Genomic DNA, 20,676 nt, shown 5'->3' on the forward strand with positions numbered 1-20,676 from the left:
ACTGCGATGTGAAAAAAGGGACTGTAGGAGCCATTTTTTGAGTTGTTACCTTATGTGTGCCGCTAGGGGTCACCTTTATTGCTTTACGGTATGATGTGTTCATGTGAATGTGAAGGTAGACACACGTAATCAGCACCAGGTGTTGTTGTTCGGGAGGCACAATCACTTTGTGACCGGTTGGATAAAGAGAACTGTGGAATGATAAATACAACTGAAGGAAGAAGAATAAATATGTTAAATGGACAAGATACGTACGGCTGGAGTTATAGGACTGTAACAGATTTCATTCATAACAGTGGCATCGCATCACCCCCGTCAACCAACACCTCAGTGGCTTAAAGTGTAGGCTTAGCCTCTGCAGGGACTATCCACAACACATGGTTGTAGGATATTTGGAGTGAGTCATTTTATTTCATAACAGAATATTTAAAGTTTGGGGATTTGCATTACTTTATTCAACATGATAAATAATGAAACTATTATTAATGACTAGTTTATTTCTGAGAACTAGTGCTTCATGTTGAGGCTTAACGCAATTTGATTAATTTACAAAAGGCAGAATTTCGTGAAACTTATTGCGGAGCATGAGCCAAGAAAAAACCGGTCAAAATGTTTCCCATTAATCTGAGCTCAGCATTATTGGAGGATACACTAAAGTAGTGCCTTTCTACAATGGCCTTCTCTTTATTTCTCTATCTGGCCTGAAATAAATAGATAAATGAAGTTGTATCTTGGTGCTGTAATGATTCATAAAATTTGTCATCTACTTTAAGCCTAACGAAAGGTGATGCTACGTGTCACTGATATTGCCAAAGTCTAATGTGGCTTTTCCTTTTACTCAGTGTAAAAGGGTAATCTGCACCGTCTCATAAACCCTGTTCGTTTGCATTCATGAAGGCATCTTTCGGCTGCTGACAACAGGGCTGACCTATGAACTGGAAGTTCAGTGGCTGAATCCTTGGCTTCTCTAGTCTGTATGTTGAAGCATGCTTGGCAAGATACTGAACCCCGAGTTGCATACAGAGTGTTAGTGAGTTTTCAAATGTTAGACAAAGTGCTCAGCATAGATAAAAGCACTGCATAAATAACTAGGTGAATGAGATTTACAGTAAAAAGTGCACTCAGTGCTCAACTTGAGTGGAAGGGTGCTATGTAAGTACCAGTCTATTTACCAACGATACACCTACCTCCTTGTGAGTTCTCTTACTTTGGCTAGAAATTATGAAGTTTTTTGTTGTTTTTTTTGCCTGTCCTGTTTGGCTCTTTTGCCATCAGAATTATTGTCTAAAGGTGAAGAAAGATGCCCAACGGATTTACTTTACCAAATGGACCAACCCAGCCTTGCCGTAATGGTCTATTTGATTCACCTTTTATTCTTTATTTTATTTTATTTTCACTTGCTAAATACGGGACAGACCATGGGGAAAAGAAAGGGGAGAAAGAAAGAGGGAAAGAAAAACAGCGGGGAAGAGGGACGGGGATAAAGGGCAAAAAACAAAAACCAACAAAATAAGCAGACAAAAAATACATAAATCAATCACCTGGATCACCTGTTGAGAAAGAAAAAAGAGAAAACAAGCAGAAGAAAAAAAAGAGCAACATAATAAACAACATCATGATGATCTATGTGAATATAACAGTAAATACGAAATATTAAACATTATTGTGCAGCACGTAAGATCGACAGCGCACAGTGTGCTTTGAGGTAGGAGCCAAAAAGGGTGTAGTTTGTGTGTGTGCGCACCCGTGTGTACACCTGTGAGCATGAACGCGCTTGTATTAAAAGGTTCCTTCATGTAATGATCTGTTAGAGGGTGTGGGGAGCCACAGCCCCGTCCTCCAGGGCATGAAGCAGGTATGGAGGAGATCAAGACTCCAGACATCCAGAGGCCCCCAGAACACAAGAGACCAAGGAAGACCAACAGAGGGGCAGCCGCGCCACTGTCCCAGAAAGAGCTGAGGAGAGTCCCAGATGAGGACTCACTCAGCAGCCGCGGAGCAGAATCCAGGGGGGGTTGCAGTGACATGCCCGTGAGCTCCGCCGGCAGCCAGCTGTGCCAGAGAGACCGAGCCCCAGGCCGAGAAGCCGAGGGCACCCCACCCCCGAAGTGGCCCGAGCAAGCCCCAGGCTCCAGGCCCCAACAAGCAGCCACCAGGAGTGAGCCAGTCCACCCCTGGACACAAAGAACCACCAACGCACCGATGTCTGAGGGAAGTGGTGGGGGGAGATAGGCCTCTATACCTTGGAGGGCCTGAGATCCCCAGAGAGGTGGCGTCTGATACCCAACCTGACATATAGACACAGACAAACAGGCACACACAGATACAAACATCCATTCCCACCCTCATGCTCTCATATGCACTTACTCCACACTCACCCAACGTGGAGACAGACATAAAGAGACGCTGTACACACGATCACACTTCCCAAGCGTACTCTAAGCCCCACATCTAGGTACCCTTGCCCCTGGGGAAACTGCACCCAGACCCAGGTAGTGTTACCCTTTTCCCTGCGGTGGGGAGATGCAGACCGCCTCGACTCGGCAGCAGCAGGGAGCCCCCATATTCCAGACCCCAATCGGATGGCCAACTCCTCCTCCCAACCCCCCCGCTCCAGCAGGTCGCAGAGAACGGGGGTGTGTGAAGACTCCAAACCTCCCTCCGCCCGCTCATATGTAGTTTTGATGCATGTGTGTTCTAAGGTGCATTTAAAACCCAGGAGGGCAGGGAGCTACCTGCCAGAGAGCAGCAGGTAAGCGCATAGCCCCCCCTGATAGCCCTCAATGTCTACATGTATTTAAAATTGAGAGGTGGGCAACGACACCAGGGGTGAGGTGTACACCCTGATGGTACTTTGGATTCCGTGTAGCGTGCAAGATCCAAGGTCCTATATGTATGTGTTATGAGAGTGTGAGTAATGTGAATGTCTAAGTTGTGAGATAAAATTGAGGCACAGGCAGCTGGAAGGGGACAGAGGGGGGGGATGCCTCCCCTGCTCACACCTTTACCCCAAGGCCCTGCATGTGTGGGTGATTGTGGTGGAGCAGGAAGAGGGAGGCAGCTGGAGGTGGGGAGGGAAGGAAGGGAGGGGCAAGTGACCCCTCCCTGGGGCCGGCTCCCTCGCCGACCCCAGTAGGCACCCCCACACTCTGCAACCCGCCAGGGAAAGGGGGCCCAGGCCCATCCGGACCGGGGCCCAGTTCGGCAGCGCCGCCTGGCCCCACAGAACCCGGGACAGCCCACCCGACCCCACCACAGAGAAAACTGCACTCACTCCGTCATCCACTCATCTTTTTTTCCCCTTAACTATGGAAATAATGCTGTCATTATGTGCTTCAGTTCCATCATCTTCCAACTTTTTGGTGTTGCTGAGCCAGTGCTTTCCTTCATTTTATGTAGTTGATTGTGGATTTGGCCATAGACTTTGCCATTTTGTCAGTTTTTTGTTTTTTTTTACTTCCACCCTAACAAATCTTTTCACATCTCTCTGAATCCCATATTGCACGCCCAACAAAGGAAATCAGCTCTTGATATTTCATCTGTTTAATTTGTCATGAAATAGCAAGGGAACAGGCCTCCACGATTATGAAGCTGTATATGTTATCTCATTATACAATAATATTATATTTGAATAAATATATTATTGTGACTGTGGCTCAGGGAGTAATCAGTTGCTGGGATGAGGCCTGGCTGCTCTTGTCTGCACGCCAAAGTATCCTTCGGCATATTAATGTTAGATAGAAAGCACTTACTTGCATGAATGGATGAATGACATGTATAAAGTGCTTTGAATGCTCATCTAGTATAGAAAAGCTCTATATTATTAAATATACTATCAGCCAATTGGCTAAATCCCTTTTAACCCTCTGAAAATGGGGAAATAGTGTAAAAATGGCTTTAATTCCTAAACAGATCATATCAAGCCCCTTAAATATAGCTGGAAGTCTGCACCCCAGTCACATCTTCACTGTTTGCTTTCAAATCTAAAGTGGTGGTTGAAATTTTGCCTGGTGATAATAAATAAATAAATAAATAAATAAATAAATAAATACAACTGTCAACTTCTACCTCAGCATAATATACAATGGACACCTAACTCTACATGTATGTCTTTTATTAAGGTCACGCAGCCATGATTGGCCTAATGATGCTGTGACTTATTTATTATTAATGTTAAAACAGGTAAACAAAAAAGTAAAATTAGTGGAAATCAGCTGTGAATCATTCGCATTTTTAAATGTGGAGATTTTTACTGGGAAATCTTTCAAATCTTTCCTTAGCTACAGTCCTTGGGCTCATTATTTTGACTTGATGATGTTTTAGGTGAAATGTAGGATAACGGTTTTTAATTCATGTTCGTTGTGGGGTTGAATTGACTGCATGTAGAACAGACCACTAAGGATTTGGTGCCCAGCAGCCACCTCACTTTTAATCTATCCTTGTGTCACATACAACTGCCACATTACTTTGAGTGTCCTCCAAAAATATTGGTTCTTTGCCACACTCTATATCCCTGCATACAAGACTAAAAATATGGACCTAATGCTGTAGGCTCCAGCCAGATGGATGTATCACAGAGGAGGATTTTAGGACTTAGACTGCTCCAGATGAGCTCTTCAAGCAGCCAAGAAGACAAACACTTGAATGGCAAACCATCAGTGTGCCGGAGCTGATTTGCAAACACAGACAAAGACTGAAAACCTAAAATGAACAGATTGTTTATTTATCCAATCGCATTTAAAAAGACTGCATTCACATATTACAGTCATAGTGAAATATACCAATAAATAAAATGGTACACATTAGCCTGTGAAGAGGGTTCTGTGAACAATAGTGCTACGGATACACTCTCATGAGCTTTTTCTTTATGCCTGCGAATAGACCATCTCTAAAGCGTCAGAGATGATTTAACATTTAAAAGTTCTCCCTTTAGCAGTTTCAACACTGACCGTGATGTGAGTAAAAAGACAGAAAAATAACCACAGTGGGAGATTACCCAACCATGAAATATGTACACTATGCCTTTAGATAAATAAAAGGGGAAGTTGTAAAGCCTTTTGAGCAAAGCAAGAAATATACTTAAAAATCCAATCAAACAGTCTTTGAACTGAAGAAACGTGCTATTCAAGCGTACAACTGACACAAGAAATAAATGTGAATATCACTTTGAAATGTTTAGAATTAGAAAACAAAAAACAAAAAGTATGCCGTGCTCAAAAAAAGTGGCTTAAAAGGGTCAATGCAGACAATGTACGGTGGCCCTGAGAGGTCAAAGGAACTGCAAACTAAAGAAATACCAGCAAATAGAAAAATGTTGAAAAAGCACACAAAGGACAACAGAACTTGAATAAAACACAACAGTAGTAGAAAAACACACAAAACCCAAAAGTGTTATTGGTGAGGTATGTCACCAAACACCTGAAGTGGCAACAATCTAGTGCTAAATGGCTAATAGCAAACATCTATCTGCAGTATTACATGAATCATATGAAAACACTGCATGTTTTTCTCCCTCACAACGTGGATGAGTCGTGTGCTCCTTTTAAGCCTACAATGTTTCGCAGCTGGTCCTTCGAATAAACGCCTCCCCCAAAAACACCTGTTTTGTTGCTCTGATTTAACTTCGACTGTGTTTTATTCGGCTTCTGTGTTTTGCTTTGTTTTTTCATTTCCAATGTGTTTTGTGTGCATTTGGAGAATTTTTCGGTTTGTTGGTGTTTTTAAGTCGCAGCGCAGTTCTGAAGTTGCAGCGTTTGACCTCTCTGGGACACCGTACAAACGTGAGGCGCATCGAGTGAATTGAAATTTGAAAACTGGAGCAAGTACGACACAACCACCGCTACAAAATATACAATGTGCAAGTAACAGTGGTAAATAAGGTCAGTGTGTCATTAGTGTTGATTACGACTAGTTCCCTTTAAGTCAAGACACAACCCAAGCATTCAGATGCTTCGAACACTTTTTAGCTTGAAAAACAAACCATGACAAACTTGGATTAGTGATGTGAGGTGCTGCATTGCAGTTAGTCTGCATTCACTTCCACAGATTTCCTGAAGCAGAGACTCAGTACATTACAAGTCCTCTGAGGCTCTTGAGGACACTGAAATATTTTACACTGCTACACAAAGCACTCCATAAAATTCAGTGTTTACTATAATAGGCTCCTCGCTAAGGCAACGCTTTCAACGTCACACTTCATAATAGCTGAAGACATCCACTTTAAAGAGTGTAACTAGAAAATTTCAAATACATAAGTAGTGGAGCCATTTGACGACAAGCCGCGTTACTTCTCCGTTTCCTGTTTTTGGATTTAAGAGTTCAACAGCAGCGTGAAGCAAACAGAACCACAGAGGAGCTCTCCCGGCTGCCAGGTGTACAAAGCCGATTGAGTTACAGCAAAAAGAAGAAGAACAAGACCGCCACACTTTTAGACCAAGTTGTAGGCATCCAGGTGGCCCTGCAAGATGTGGTCCTTCACCACGCAGAAGACAAACCGGACGTTGTCTGTGTCTGTGGCGCACGTGAAATGGGAGTAGATGATTTTTTTCTCATCTGGGTTAAGACTGACAAACATGTCTAATATGAATGCTTTTCCCGCGTCGACGTCCTGTGGAGGACCTAGAAGAAGAAAACAGCACAGGAATATTTTAGTAGTTGTGTAAAAGTGAAAAATTGTAAGTTAGATTCATGCATTTCCATGAAGAAATAGAAATCTGAATTCACAGGCAAAGCATATCATTTTTATCAGCTGAAAACAAACTGGTACACTCGTGTTTGGTCTGGTATAACCAGTAGCATTTAGTAGTTAATGCCAGCGAACTGTAAAACGGAGTGAGTGTGTTGTTGGTGATTGTAAGAGAAAGACTTTGTTATTTGACACAGTGAATCAGCAAAAACGAATGGACCAAGATGCTCATATTATCATGTTCTATTCAAATGTTCTTTGCAGCGAGTGCGCTAGTTCCCCTTACCGTCGTACTCAGGGAAGTAGTCAACCAAATGCGAATACATGATTTTTTCCTCGAGTAAATCTATCTTGTTGAGGAACAAGATGATCGAGGATTCTTCGAACCACTTGTAGCTTATGATTGTCTTGAACAAGGCCATGCTTTCTTCCATTCGGTTCTGTGAAAAAAAACAAACATATAAATAAATAAAGAATGAAAGGGAGCAAACACAACAGACGTGAATCCCTGCTGAAGAACAGCAGTACTTCACCAGTGATTGCCTGTGTGAGCAAATTCAATTGGCTGTAATCTCATCAAGTGAACAGGCCTCACTAAAAGGTGCCCTTTGTTGGGCTAAAGTGACTTTAGAGCTCCCCCTGCAGTTGAACTATGAGCACTGCCACAAAGGAGGGCTGAGATGAGGTTAATCAATGTGGCCAGAAAGTGAGAGAGAGAGAAACAGAGAGACAAAGAGAGAGAGAGAGAGGAGCTGGACTCTGCAGAAATCTAGGTCATCATTTCCACCTAACAGGTTTGGCCTTAAACAAAGGAAACAAAGTCCCTTTGTGTCCTATCCAGTGAGTTGGGTGTTTTTTTATCCCAAAGCAAGCTACTGTCTTTTCCCATGTAAGAAACATGTGTGTGTGTATATATATATATATATATATATATATATTAGATTACTATTTTTAAGTCTGATTTTTACCTCATTGGAAGACTCAGCGAGGACCTGATCGTACTCACTAAGTGCCACCAGGAACATGATGGAAGTGACATTTTCAAAACAGTGGATCCATTTCCTCCTCTCTGAACGCTGACCACCCACATCCACCATCCTACAGTCACAGGTTTAAACCGGTGAAAAATATTAAGGTAACATAAATGATACAAATGATGTTTCTTAAAAATGATAACAGGACCGGAGACAGCAATGTAAAGTACATGAACTGTTATATTAAAGAGGTAAAACCAGTCAAACTGGGGGAACCAGTCAAACAGCAGCTAATATAATCAGTGGCCAGCTGTCACAGCGACATAGTCTAAAATTGGTCAGTTCAAACAGGATGTTTCTTTCTAATTCTAATGTGAACTCTAATGTGCGTTACATTTTAATGGGCTTCCTGAAAATTAACATCTCAGTGTCCAGTTACCTAACACACAGTAGGTGGCTTTGAGAGATCATTTTAAAGTTGGTCGGGCCTTCTCACAAAGTTTGACTAATTATCGACACAGTTAAACGTCACTATTTTTAGCGTTAAAATGATATTTAGTTTTCTAATTAACAAACATTTTGTTTGCTATATAACTATGAAATCAATTTAACACACTCTTCATGCAGAACTGCTCTGTGTGATCTGTCTGCTCTTGCTATACGTAGCCGCCCAGGATGGCAGACTTGATGAACAAATTATATTTAGGGATGCAATGATAACTGCAGTCCAAGGGCGAACAGGTGAAAGTGTTGCTTATAGGGCTGTTCGATATAACGATATATATCGGATGACGATATAAAAACGTCTATTGTTTCATTTTACGCTATCGTTTGTTTCGCAAAATAAACTGTTTACGGCAACATTTTTTCATCGTTTTGATGGTCACTGTAGTGGCTATATTAATTTCTTAAAGTTCTCTCTTTCTCTTATATTTAATATAACCACACTACAGACGACAAGCGCCTGTTTTTATGCGTTGTGGTTAGCAACAACGACGGTAACAGCATCGCGTGTCCGCTTGTTTATGTTCCACATAAACCTTTCACAATAAAGCTCAAGATCCTGTTGAGACTTTTCAAAATAAACAGAATCACGTGAAAGAGCAGATTATTTACGGATGAGAATTAAAAAAGAGCCACCAGGTGCTAAAAAATAAACCTTAGACTCAAACGTTAGAACAGGCTTTTCCCCGCAGCACGCCGTGTAATAAATACTCACAAAGAAAACGGCGGCCTTTACAACTTATGTCTAAAAATGTATCGTTTCATGCATCGGTTAAAACACTCGACTCCAGCTACATGACGCGCAGCTGGAAACACTTCCCGCAAGACGAGCTGCCCGAGATTCACAGAATTTACAGAAAATGTTAAATTTTTGTGATTTATATCGTTATCGGGAAGATAGAATTCTTATATCGGGATATGAGATTTTGGTCATATTGCACAGCCCTAGTTGCTTATGTGCTTATGTTACCTGATAACACTAGGTGTCATCAGGGACAATGTCATTGTTTTTGCAGGTATCTGGTTACCAGAGAGGTTACAAGTAAAAAGAAAAAAAAACAGGATGGCCATTCGCTAGCAGTGAATGCACCATAATGATGTATACACACAATAGACATTGTACTCGGGAGGTAGAAGGGTAGAAGATTTTAAAACAGGTTACTGGATCTTTATATATATAAGATATAAATGTATCGATCCCTGTAATACCTCGAATTATGTTATCTGCTTTTAAGGAATGTTGCATTATTTTTAATAGTATTTGTGGGAGACACCAACAAAAGAAAGAAAAAAAAAACCACTCACCTGAACACCACACCCTCCAGGTCAAAAGGGTACTCTATGATACCGGTTGTGGGCACCCTCACCCTCAGCACATCTTGCTGAGTTGGCAGATACCCAGTATCAGAGATTCGATCCAAGTCATCCAGATAGCTAATAGCACAGGGGGAGGATAATGCAGTGTTAAGAAATGAAAATGAAAGCTGCTGACAGAAAGACTGATGAAGAAGCAGAACAGAGAGGGAGAGAAGGAAGACATTTATTTTGAATTATTTAAGTCATGGCTGCATCTGTTTCAGCCATGTAGCTGCAATGAATTATTTAGAATTTAAATGCGTTTCTTTTTAACAACCTTAAATGGAAAAACTACTAAGCCTCTGTGTCCTTGGTGCATTAAAAAGACGGCTGGCAGATGAAACACAGGAAATTATTAGACAGTGTGTGAGGAGTTATTCTTCTGTTTACACTCACTATTTGGCTGAGTCTGAGAGCTGGTATTCCCGCTTCCGATTGTAACATTCCTGAATTCCCGGGTCGCTCCACAAGCTCTTCAAGGCATCAATGTATGGGTTGGTTAATGTTACCACCTTTTCCACATCAGCCTTATTGACAGTTGTGGCGTTGGCCTGAGCATCACAATAACACATTAATATTAGCGACAACTTCAGAAAGAATAATTACTTTAATATTGTGTTATTTATAGGAAGCATCTCTTGCGCAACTGTCACCGCAGCATTATAGGTGACGAATCAGTCCCAGTGCTGGAAGGAAGGAGTGATGTCATCCGGTTTACCAAGATAACAAATACCAAACAAGATGGAATTAAGATTCTGATTCATACTACCAATCATTTACTGAAACTAACTGTTCAACATATAAGCACATCATTTCAATACAGTGGGGGAAATAATTGTTCCAAAGAAATGAAAAGTTTATATTTTTATGATAATTTCATTTTAATAGAGGCAGAATATCAACCAAACCACATTACATAAAAGCTATAAGTAGATTTTCTTGTCATTGAGTGAAATAAGTATTTGATCCCCTACAACGCAGCAGGAATGGCTGTGTGCCACGTACGGTCAATCAATCAACTACGGATCGTCCTTTTTGAACTCCTTATGTGTATGAAGCGCAACTTTCCAGAGAATCAGTTCCCTCCATTTTATCACTTTGGGCAGTATCAAAGAGCCAAGAATAAAAATAAGAAACCTAACGGATTTCGAGAGTTTCGGCAAAGAGGAGCGGGCCAAACTCCCCCCTGAGGTGTGTACACGCCTGGTGATGTGAGCAAACTTTCAAATTCAGCAGGCAATCAAATATTTATTTCCCCCACTGTAAAAGAGAACTTTTTGATAGTCTCCAGCAGACATGATGAAATTAAGCCCTGTTTAAACTACTGTCACAGGGGGTCTTTAAAAACCAATAAGTAATCTCTGAGCTTCCAAACATAAAACAATAAATCTGATTTGAAGGTATCTGTGTAGTGGTTTTTCTTGAGTATGTTATCAACAGCTGTTGTTTAGAAATCGTCATTCTCAACCTAGCAGTCAAGCGTGTTAACCCCATCTGCAGGAATTTAGTGCATTGGTTTGCATGGCATTGTTGTGGGAGAGAAGCGGTACCAGTATGTTATACGGCAGCCATCAGTGAAAACGGAAATGACACTGAAGAAATCAGACACAACATGAAAGGAGCTGGGGTAGATATGGGTTGCAAAGCAGCTTGCAGAGGCAGTACTAGCCGTGGGAAGGCTAAAGCATTTGCATGCCCCCATATCAGATTTTTTCAACAGGAAGCACAGAAGGGCAGCAGTTCAGCAATCTGAAGCAATAGTAAACATGAGAATCAAAACCCATCATTAATGAAATTCCAGTGTTATGAAATATATGAATCGAACCGGCTGATTACACTGCAACACTCCAATGAAGGTAACACTGAAGAACAGATATCTGTTTGTTGAGTCATATATTTTTCATAATGCAGAAGTCTTTGGAAGGGATTTTCCACTTTGTTTGATTTTTTGTTTTTGTTTTTTCATGCTAACTAAAATGCTCCTGCTTCAAAATATACTCCCATTCTTTGATGGTCCTGTTTTTCTTTTTCTATTTTACATTTTCTTCCCCCTGCAGTCACTGACCACCTAATAGAAATCAAAAAATCTTAGCATTTTACTAAAAGATTGTTCCAGCTTTTAATTCCACACCACTAATACAATGTAACTTACTCGCCTCCATCACTCAACAGCTGCCACTGTTTTATGTGCCGCGCCTCAAATAATCACGTCACTTCCAGTGTCTACTTCATTTTTTATAGAGCTACTCAGAGGCAGATTTCTTATTTAAGACTCAAAAACACAATCATAGAAATACCACTGAGTATTCTTCTTACAGTATATTCCAGTATAGAGCTAGCTAGCCGCAGTTATGAAAGTATTATTAAGGCAGTCACATGAGTCTAGAGAGAGGTTGGCAACTGCCTTGTGTCCACCTTACTGGTTGCCAGCAAAACATCTTTGTGGTTTGTGTCTCACTTTTTCAAGTTTCGCTACAGTTCAGTGTTTAATTAGCAAGTGTTTGCAGACAGGTCAGTGTCATCCATAACAGCCACAAGCAAGCATTACACCGTGCTAGTGACCACAGTAATCACAAGGAGGTGTGACTTTTTGTGTAAACCTCTTACATAAAAAGTTAACTAAAACTATCACTTTTGACTTTATATGAGAAAATGCTTTCAGAATAAAAGTCTAACCTGTGTGTTTAGTGAAGCAAACAGTAGGAGCAAGCTTCACTAAGTTAAGATGTTCTCCTTCTGGTGAAAGCAAGCAAAAAGCTAGTTACCCCAGCAGGCTTTTTTGTGAGCATATAAATTTAATCCAACTCGTTCAATTGTTCTTTTGGTTTTGTTTTTGCTTTGTTTTCTTTTTGTTTCAGAGAGGTTATACGAGGACTCAAATCTTTGGATGGGCCTTCTGTGCATTACTATAGATTCTAAGCTACGATTTCACCATTCAGGGAAGAGGTTTAGTGAACTGATATACTGAGTGCCTGATATCACCGCTCGCTAAATTATTCAAACAGACAGTCAATAGTTTATTCAATAATGAGCGATAAATTTGGTTTCCAGACAGGAGTCTAATGCACTTTTTTGTGATCAGCATAGTTTGTGAACAGTGTAGTTGATTTGATGAATAAACGCACTTATTTCAGACACAGCGACGGATGTCTTGACCTCACTGACCTACGGTCTCTCTGTGTTTCACTGCTGATTTATGCAAACCAACTGCATACAAACAGTGCCATCCTGTGAGCTTTTACAGAACACCACCAACACTACAGGAAAGAAAAAATATAACTCACATGCTGACTCAGATGATCACTGACATAGGCTCTCCTGGATTGCATCCTAACCTGGAGCTTTACCTAATGTAGTCTCTGTGTGTGAGCTAGCACGTTTTTGTGATTAATACGCACCTGGGGCCCGTTCTTCGTACGTCGCTTACTACATCCAAGATCAAATGACACATCCAAGACCAAACCATCGCGCTAACCGTGAGCTCACTAATCCGGTTCCCCGAACACACCTGCTGTTGACGATTAGTACAGCTGGATGAAGTAATGTGAGATCACTGGGTGTCGTAAAAGGGGCTACGCATCGATAGTGGAAACATTGATCGGCAACCCTCTGATTGGTCGGCGAAAATGTCGAAGGAGTGCGCTCAGTATTTTTCGGCAGCAGAGCAAGAACTCTTGAGTGAGGGATTTCAGGAGTTTCAGAGTTTAATCAGAACGCAAGGGAACACTGCAAATGCTGCAAAAGCAAGGAGAGAGGGCTGGCAGAAAGTTGCTGACAAATTAAACTCGTAAGTGATTTAATAATAACAATAATAATGGAGTGGATTGATATAGCGCTTTTCAAGGCACCCAAAGTGCTTTACAATGCCACTATTCAGTCACTCTCACATTCACACACTGGTGGAGGCAGCTACACTTGTAGCCACAGCTGCCCTGGGGCAGACTGACAGAAGCCAGGCTGCCATATCGCGCCATCGGCCCCTCTGGCCAACACCAGTAGGCGGTAGGGTAAATTTATTATATCACACTATATTATCCAATATTATATTACATTATATTATATTATGTTATATTATATCCCCTTACACATTAGAGCCACAACAGGACCCACTAGAACATGGGAACAAGTAAAAGTGAAATATAAGAATATTCTACAGAATGGTAATATTTATCACTTATATTGCTTTTCGTCTCTTGAAAAGAGACCCTGAAATAATCTGTTTGTTTATAACAGCAACCAAGAAAAGGGCAGAGCAACAAAAGACAGGTGGTGGTCCTGCACCCCCTCGTCAACAAGTTGGTTAAGTAAATAATACCCTCACGGGAAAATCGATATCTCTCAATGAGCACACTGTCGCGCTGAGCTAAAGGATCCTGTCTATCCCGCAATATACGCTGAATTCTGAAAACTCCTTATCAATCTTGCACCTTCCGCAATGGGTGGCTCGCGTAAACGGACAGGATATGACTGCGACAGACTTCCCAAATCCACCTTCGCCGGATGAGCTTCGGGGAACCGAACGATCCAAGATCACGCGAAATCGTCAACAATCAAACTTACTTAGCGAGGTACGAAGAACGGGCCCCTGGTGTTTGTAAGACAGGAACAGATTCCTGTATGAATAATGGGGAATTCCTGATCTCTTACTTGTTTTTGGCTCAGGACTACCAGTTTTTACATGCTTGCAGTGTGACACTCTGTATACTTCAAAACGACAGCTCACTCCGTAAGTAGACAAAACTCTCTGGCAGCAGGATTGCAAAACTAAACACTGTTGCAAATTACCAGAAGTGCTTCACCCTAAATACACAGTAATACACACTGCAGGCTCTGTCAGTAAACCTTCCGCATGCTTCCGTGGGACTGTGTCTGATAAAAACCGCTTTCTCAATTTGTCTGAGCAAAGCAGCGAAGAAAGGACACAGGCCTACCTTGTTGTGCTCATACTTGTAGGGGATCTGCAGTGCGTTCATGGCCTGGATCATGGCCTGCATGGCTGTGAAGATGTTCTGGTACACCAGCTGTTTGAAGCCTCTCTTGTCTTCATCAGAGTATCCACGGCCATGGATGATCCTCATTTGTTTAATGAACGTGCTCTTGCCACTTTCACCAGTTCCTATCCAACAGGAGGCATAAATGTAGTTTTATTCTTTATTCCCATCAAAATACCAACAATACAATGCACCTGTCCTCCCCTCTATACCTTATCACATCCAGATACTGTGTAAATCCAAAGGTCATTTTCATCCCCTCAAGTGATTCTTGATCCAATAAGAACACATGGAAAATCAGATTTTAAAAATATATATATATGAAATATTTATTACAGAAAAAACCTATTACAGACATGTTTTGTTTTGTTTTGTTTTGTCTTGGTTGTTTTTACAAAATGATTTTTTTTATAATTACAGGACGATCAATAAGCTACCTGAGCCCTTCCTGTAATTTTACTTTTACTTTTTTTATTTCTTACAATTTAAGCACAAAGAGACACAATTATGTTATTTACCACAACAGCAGGTAGAAAAAACTTAAAGTCTGAGAACTTGTTTTTTTATAGTGGTAGAAGAAGCATCTAGATTATTTACTTAAATAAAAACTTCTTTAAACATATATAAGGAAAATTCTTTTAATTAAAGTCCAACTAAACTAAAAGTGCCTCAACTATAACTATTCATTATACAGAATTCATTTTTTCAGTATATTATAGGATCAAGGTGATTATAGTTAACTAAAACTGAAAACTAAAGCAGATTTGAAGAAAACATTTTAGTTACCTAAAAAAAAGTGAAAATTAAAACTAGACTTGTGCAAAAATGTAAACTATATAAAATAAGATTTTGTAAAAACTATAGTATCTGTTAGTTTGTTAAAAAGGTGTTATTTCAGCTTGGCTGATGAGGCATTGATGGACATGCTTATTGAGACTCCACAGGATTGTGAGTCAACTGCTTTCAAAATATTCTGTGTTTTTATTGTAACACCGGTATAAATTTTCCTAAATCGTGCCTCCGACATATGCCTTCCATACAATAATAATTAAAAAGCCTAAATCTGACACTGAAACTAACAAAAACTAAACTGAAACTAAACCGTTTAAAACAGTAGAAAGTAAGTGAAACTAAACTGGATTAAAAACAAAAAGTCAAAATGAATTGAAATAAAAAAACGAATTAGAAATCACAAAAATAAAATAACTCTGAAAGGAAATAATTTAAAAAAATATTCAGTCATTAATGAGTACATCACTTGTAATTATAATTTAAGCACTGACCTTTGGCTTAATAAAAAAATAACAAGGTATAAATTTTTGATTGATTTAAGGCTATAAAACACACACACACACACACATATATATATATATATATATATATATATAAAATAACATCTGTCGCAAAAAAATAATGACAGAAATATTTAACTAATACAGGTACGTCAGAACTTGTTTTACGTTTTCCTGCTGACCCTGTTGACACATCCATCCATTTCAATTATATTGTTTCTGTAAAACGTTCACATATTCTATATATATTCGTGCAGTGTGTAAGCGATCAGCTAGTTTTAACTGTAAAACTCCCACTCTTTCTGTCTGTTGACATTGAAATTCCTTTTTGGATCACTATGCGTCACACTGATAAGCTCTTGACTTTTTGATACCAGATGAAAATTTCAACACTTTCAGTGTTTTCTTTAAGGTCCTAACAACAGGTGTTCATTCCCCAGTATTCTGAGTTTAGTTTAAGGTAGTAAATGTTAGCATGTTAACGCAGTCAGCATAATAATCATTACATCACCAAATGGACTGCAAACTTTATAGCTGTGAGCATCAAAACATGCTGATGTTAGCATTTAGCTTAAGGAGCAACTATGCCTGAGGTCTCACCAGCAGCACGGATGCAGACTCTCCTGTTTAGCAACACTGGATGGGGTTTTATAGCTCGAGGAATAAACTATGTCAGGTTATCACTAAACAGATGGTATACAGAGCGATTGATTTTATTGCTTCATTTATTTATTTAATAATAATAATAATAATAATAATAATAATAATAATAATAATAATAATAATAATAATAATAATAATAATGGATTGTATTTATATAGCGCTTTTCGAGACCCTCAAAGCACTTTACAATTCCACTATTCATTCACACACTGGTGGAGGGAAGCTACAGTTGTAGCCACAGCTGCCCTTGGTGCAGACTGACAGAAGCGAGGTTGCCATATCGCGCCACTCGGCCCCTCTGGCCATCACCAGTAGGCGGTAGGTGAAGTGTCTTGCCCAAGGACACAACGACCAGGAACAGACAGAGCTGGGGATCGACCCGGCAACCTTCCGGTTACAAGATGAGCTTCCCAACCCCCTGAACCACGGTCGCCCCGAATGTAGTTATGATCATAATATATTATCCTGATGTCCTCTTATGTAAACTTGGACATAACTTGCATCAAATGTTACGTTTTGTCATCTCATGGGTGGCTGGTAGATTTATTAGAAGTTGCGGCATTTCCCCGTGTAGCTGACAATGCAGAAATGACACCGGTGAGACAACCCTGTGCACAAATGAAAGCAACAGTATTTCTTTTAAAATGTTATTAGAGAGTACTTAAAGCGATGTGCACTGTTCCAATCTCAGACTGAAACTGGTCGTGGGCTAAAATACAGAGTGCTGTCTACTGAAGCTAAAAGGCTGGTGACACGTTCAACATGACTACCCATGCTTGACTGCTTTAGACCTTCAACTTAATCACTGATGACACATCCTTTGCCAAATAGTCAAATTAAATGTGGCACCTTATTAAGTACACCTGTTCAACTACTTATTTATGCAAACATCTGATCCGCCAATCACGTTGCAAGAACAGCATTTAGAACATAGTCAAGACAAAATGGTGAAGTTTAAACTGAGCAGCCGACTGGGGAAGAAGGGTGATTGAAGTGACTTTGAATGTAGCGTGGTTGTTGGTGACAAATGGGCTAAGTATTTGAGAAACTGTTGATCTGCTGGGATTTTCCCACACTGCCATCTCAAGGGTTTACAGAGGATATTTTCCCAAACAAGAGAAAATATCCAGTCTGCGGCAGTCCTCTGGAAAAAAAAAGGTATTGATGATGTCAGAGGCCAGAGAAAAATGGCCACACTGCTTCGAGCTGTTACAAAGACCACACCCAGAACCGCTCCGGTCAGCTAAGAACCGGCAACCGAGGATATCACATCCACGAACTTACCAAAATTAGACAGAAAATCAGAAAAATGTTTTCTAGCTTTACGAGTCTCAATTCCTGCTGCAACATTCGGATGGTAGGGTCAGAATTTGATGGACACAACATGAAGCCATATTGTTGCTGACCATGTCCATCCTTTCATGATGCTTGCTTCCAGCACAGTAACACTGTGTCACAAAGCTCTGGTTTCCTGAACATGACGCGTCACAGTCACCAGATGTCAATCCAGCATGGCCCTTTGGGATATGGTGAAACAGAGGATTTGCATTTAGGACGTGCAGCCAACAAATCTTCAGCAGCTGTGCGATGCTGACACGTCAATACGGACCAAAATCTCTGCTGTTAAATGTTACGTTTTTCCAGCACCTCAATGAATCTGTGACACTACGAATTAAAGCAGCTCTGAAAGTAGAAAGGAGCAAGGAGGAACTAATGAAGCACCCGGTGCCCTGTAGTATACAGATGAGGACTGCAACTAATATTTATTTTCTGTACAGATTAAATGACAGCGGTGTGTGGAGCCCATGCCATACTGGATTTTATGGGGCCAATTCTAAAGGAAGTTGAAACAAAATGTATACCATCAACTAAAGTGAGATAGATGAGGGAGGACTCATCACACGTCCAGGTATAACTGTTAGCAATTATGTTACTAATACATGTAGATTTGTCACATCTTTATACCTCATAAAGTCTCCAAATCATGCAGAGATTATAAATGCAAACTAGGGTCAGGAAGCTACAGTCTAACATGCTCGTGGCTAACCACAAAAATGCTACAAAACTAGTTGACCCAAGGCTAGTCGCATATTATTTCGTAAAAGGAAAAAAGCTGACGAGTGAGTATTTGAGCTTCGTGTCATGTCATGCCTGTCTGAACCAGCAATGTATACCAGAGGACTGCTTACTGTTGTGTAGAAGAAAAATGCTGTTATCAGATACACTGCACAGATCTGTCGATGGGCAGTTCTGAAGAACTGGAGGCAGTTGGCTCTGTTAACAGTCAACTGTTTTCTCTTTTTTCGCTGCTCTCCTTAAGATTAAACTGTGATGAGTTTTGTTGTAGTACCAGTTCTTTTTTTAAAATACGTCTCATGAGACGCATACAGCAACCACTGATCAATGTCACCGCAAACCACTAATGTACATAGACTTTGGTCCATGTTAAACTACTACAGTCAGGCCATATGTTGATGTCTTATCAACAAATGAAGTATATACACTTCATTTGGTACACATAATATTTCAATCCTACAAATCTGTGTAGTTAATCCCTTTTTTCCCCCATTTGAGATACAGTAGTAGCTAAAAGTAGTTAAAACTCCCACTGTGAGTACGTTTTGCATGGTTGCCCGTACTGTAACTGCATTTTGCATTGTCTTTACACTTTAACTCACCTCACACAGCAAACTATGCACACGCCCTATGACAGGAACAGTGTTCAGTAGTAAATGACGTGCATGTAAACTTCATCCTACTCCCTTTTGAACATGTAAATTGTGTGGTATATAGAATTATTCACGTCACCTCCATGTTTTTTATTTTACTTTGGGGATTTTTCTGTTTACAATGTATTTATATATATATATATATATATATATATCTTATATTTTTCAGGTTTTAATGTCCACATTCAGGATTCACCTCTTACTCCACTGTTTATAATCTGCTTCCTCTCAGCTACAAAGGCATCATAACACACTCAAGTGCACTGAATCATGTTTACATCTATGTTTTGAGGGGTCTGATTCAAAGAGCAGACAGATGCTAAGTAGGCTGTATTTATTCAAGTAGTCTTCTGTGACACAGCTTTCTTTCTGCATGAATTTAAGAGCTGCACTTGCTGCCTCATATGTCAAAACCGTAAATACAAATATTCAACATAAGGCTGTTATATTTATGCAAGATTTTTTTCTTAAATCGTTAAGACATTTGATGTATCAAATTTAATAATTAATTTGATATAACAGACGAGATGCAAAGACCCTCTTGAGGAGGCCACCTAACGTTTTTCGGGATGCAGCTTCTTAAGTGGAAGTCCTGAAAACTTGTTCCACCTCTGACCTCTGATAGAGGTGTCACAGAGACCGTTTGATCCGTCTCTTACCCAGCAAAAGGAGTTTATATTCCCGTCGGGATTCCCTCTTGTCCCGGCGGAGCTGCCTCTCAATCTCATCGTTGATCCTCCGAGCCTCTTTGGCCTCCGGGCTGAGGCAGCATGCCCCCACGGAGCTCAAAATCATTCCTGGTTACAACTTCACCTTCCAAGGTAAACACACATACATACTGTTTGTTCATACAGCGAACACTCCCCCCTTCCCTTCCTCGGTGTATCCTCGAGTCACAACACACAATGATTAAAGCCCACGGTAACTCTTTACTACAAGCTCCAGCAACTACGCCTCCCCCCTCCCGGAGCTGGAAACAGAAGCTTTAGCAAATTTAAGGAAGTAAAGCAGCTGTTCTCGAGGCTGTTACCTTCTTCCTCTCCAGTAAAAGGGGAAATTAACTTTGTGCAATAAGTTGAGCAGACTGTAACGGCGACTGTGATAGCTGACGCTCCGGGCGTGGTGGACTGAATATGGCGGAGTTTTGACTTCAAGGCGCAACAAAATGACACAAAGATGATATCAATTTTAAAAAAGTGGTTAAGAAGACCTACTCGGTAAATAAGATCCTGCAACCTTCTATCGCGTTATCCTCCTCTGCCTGCAGACTCCTTTATCCCGTCTCCCCCCCAACTCTATCCACAGTGAAAACCAACGGCGCGCCATGTGACAGAGGGCTGTGCCGTGATGGGAAGCCGTGTGGGCTTTCACTATTACATTATAGGAGCAGATTTCCGGTGTTAACCAGCGAACTACGGATGCATGTGAGAGAGCAACTGGCTGACACACTTCACCATGTCCGTAAACCAATTACATGTACTA

General features: G+C 40.6%; 1 protein-coding gene across 4 annotated transcripts; it reads right to left on the reverse strand.

Annotated features, from left to right (window-relative positions):
• Positions 1–5,186: 5,186 nt before the first annotated feature.
• Positions 5,187–20,670, reverse strand: LOC113025584 (guanine nucleotide-binding protein G(q) subunit alpha-like). Of its 4 annotated transcripts, none has more exons than XM_026173490.1 (8): positions 20,409–20,670; positions 19,854–20,007; positions 14,451–14,635; positions 9,916–10,070; positions 9,469–9,597; positions 7,654–7,783; positions 6,972–7,125; positions 5,187–6,618 (listed from the first exon to the last, which is right to left on the reverse strand). In XM_026173490.1, the coding sequence occupies exons 2-8, from the start codon at positions 19,987–19,989 to the stop codon at positions 6,428–6,430; spliced, it is 1,080 nt and encodes a 359-aa protein (XP_026029275.1). In that variant the 5' UTR covers positions 19,990–20,007; positions 20,409–20,670; the 3' UTR covers positions 5,187–6,427. The 4 variants fall into 4 exon arrangements, with proteins under 4 accessions (XP_026029275.1, XP_026029276.1, XP_026029279.1 ...); XM_026173491.1 differs by lacking the exon at positions 20,409–20,670 and adding an exon at positions 20,225–20,400; XM_026173494.1 differs by lacking the exon at positions 19,854–20,007 and having other exon boundaries at positions 20,409–20,668.
• Positions 20,671–20,676: the final 6 nt, after the last annotated feature.

This window comes from Astatotilapia calliptera, chromosome 7 (assembly GCF_900246225.1).
Source record: "Astatotilapia calliptera chromosome 7, fAstCal1.2, whole genome shotgun sequence".
Taxonomy (NCBI): Eukaryota; Metazoa; Chordata; class Actinopteri; order Cichliformes; family Cichlidae; genus Astatotilapia; species Astatotilapia calliptera.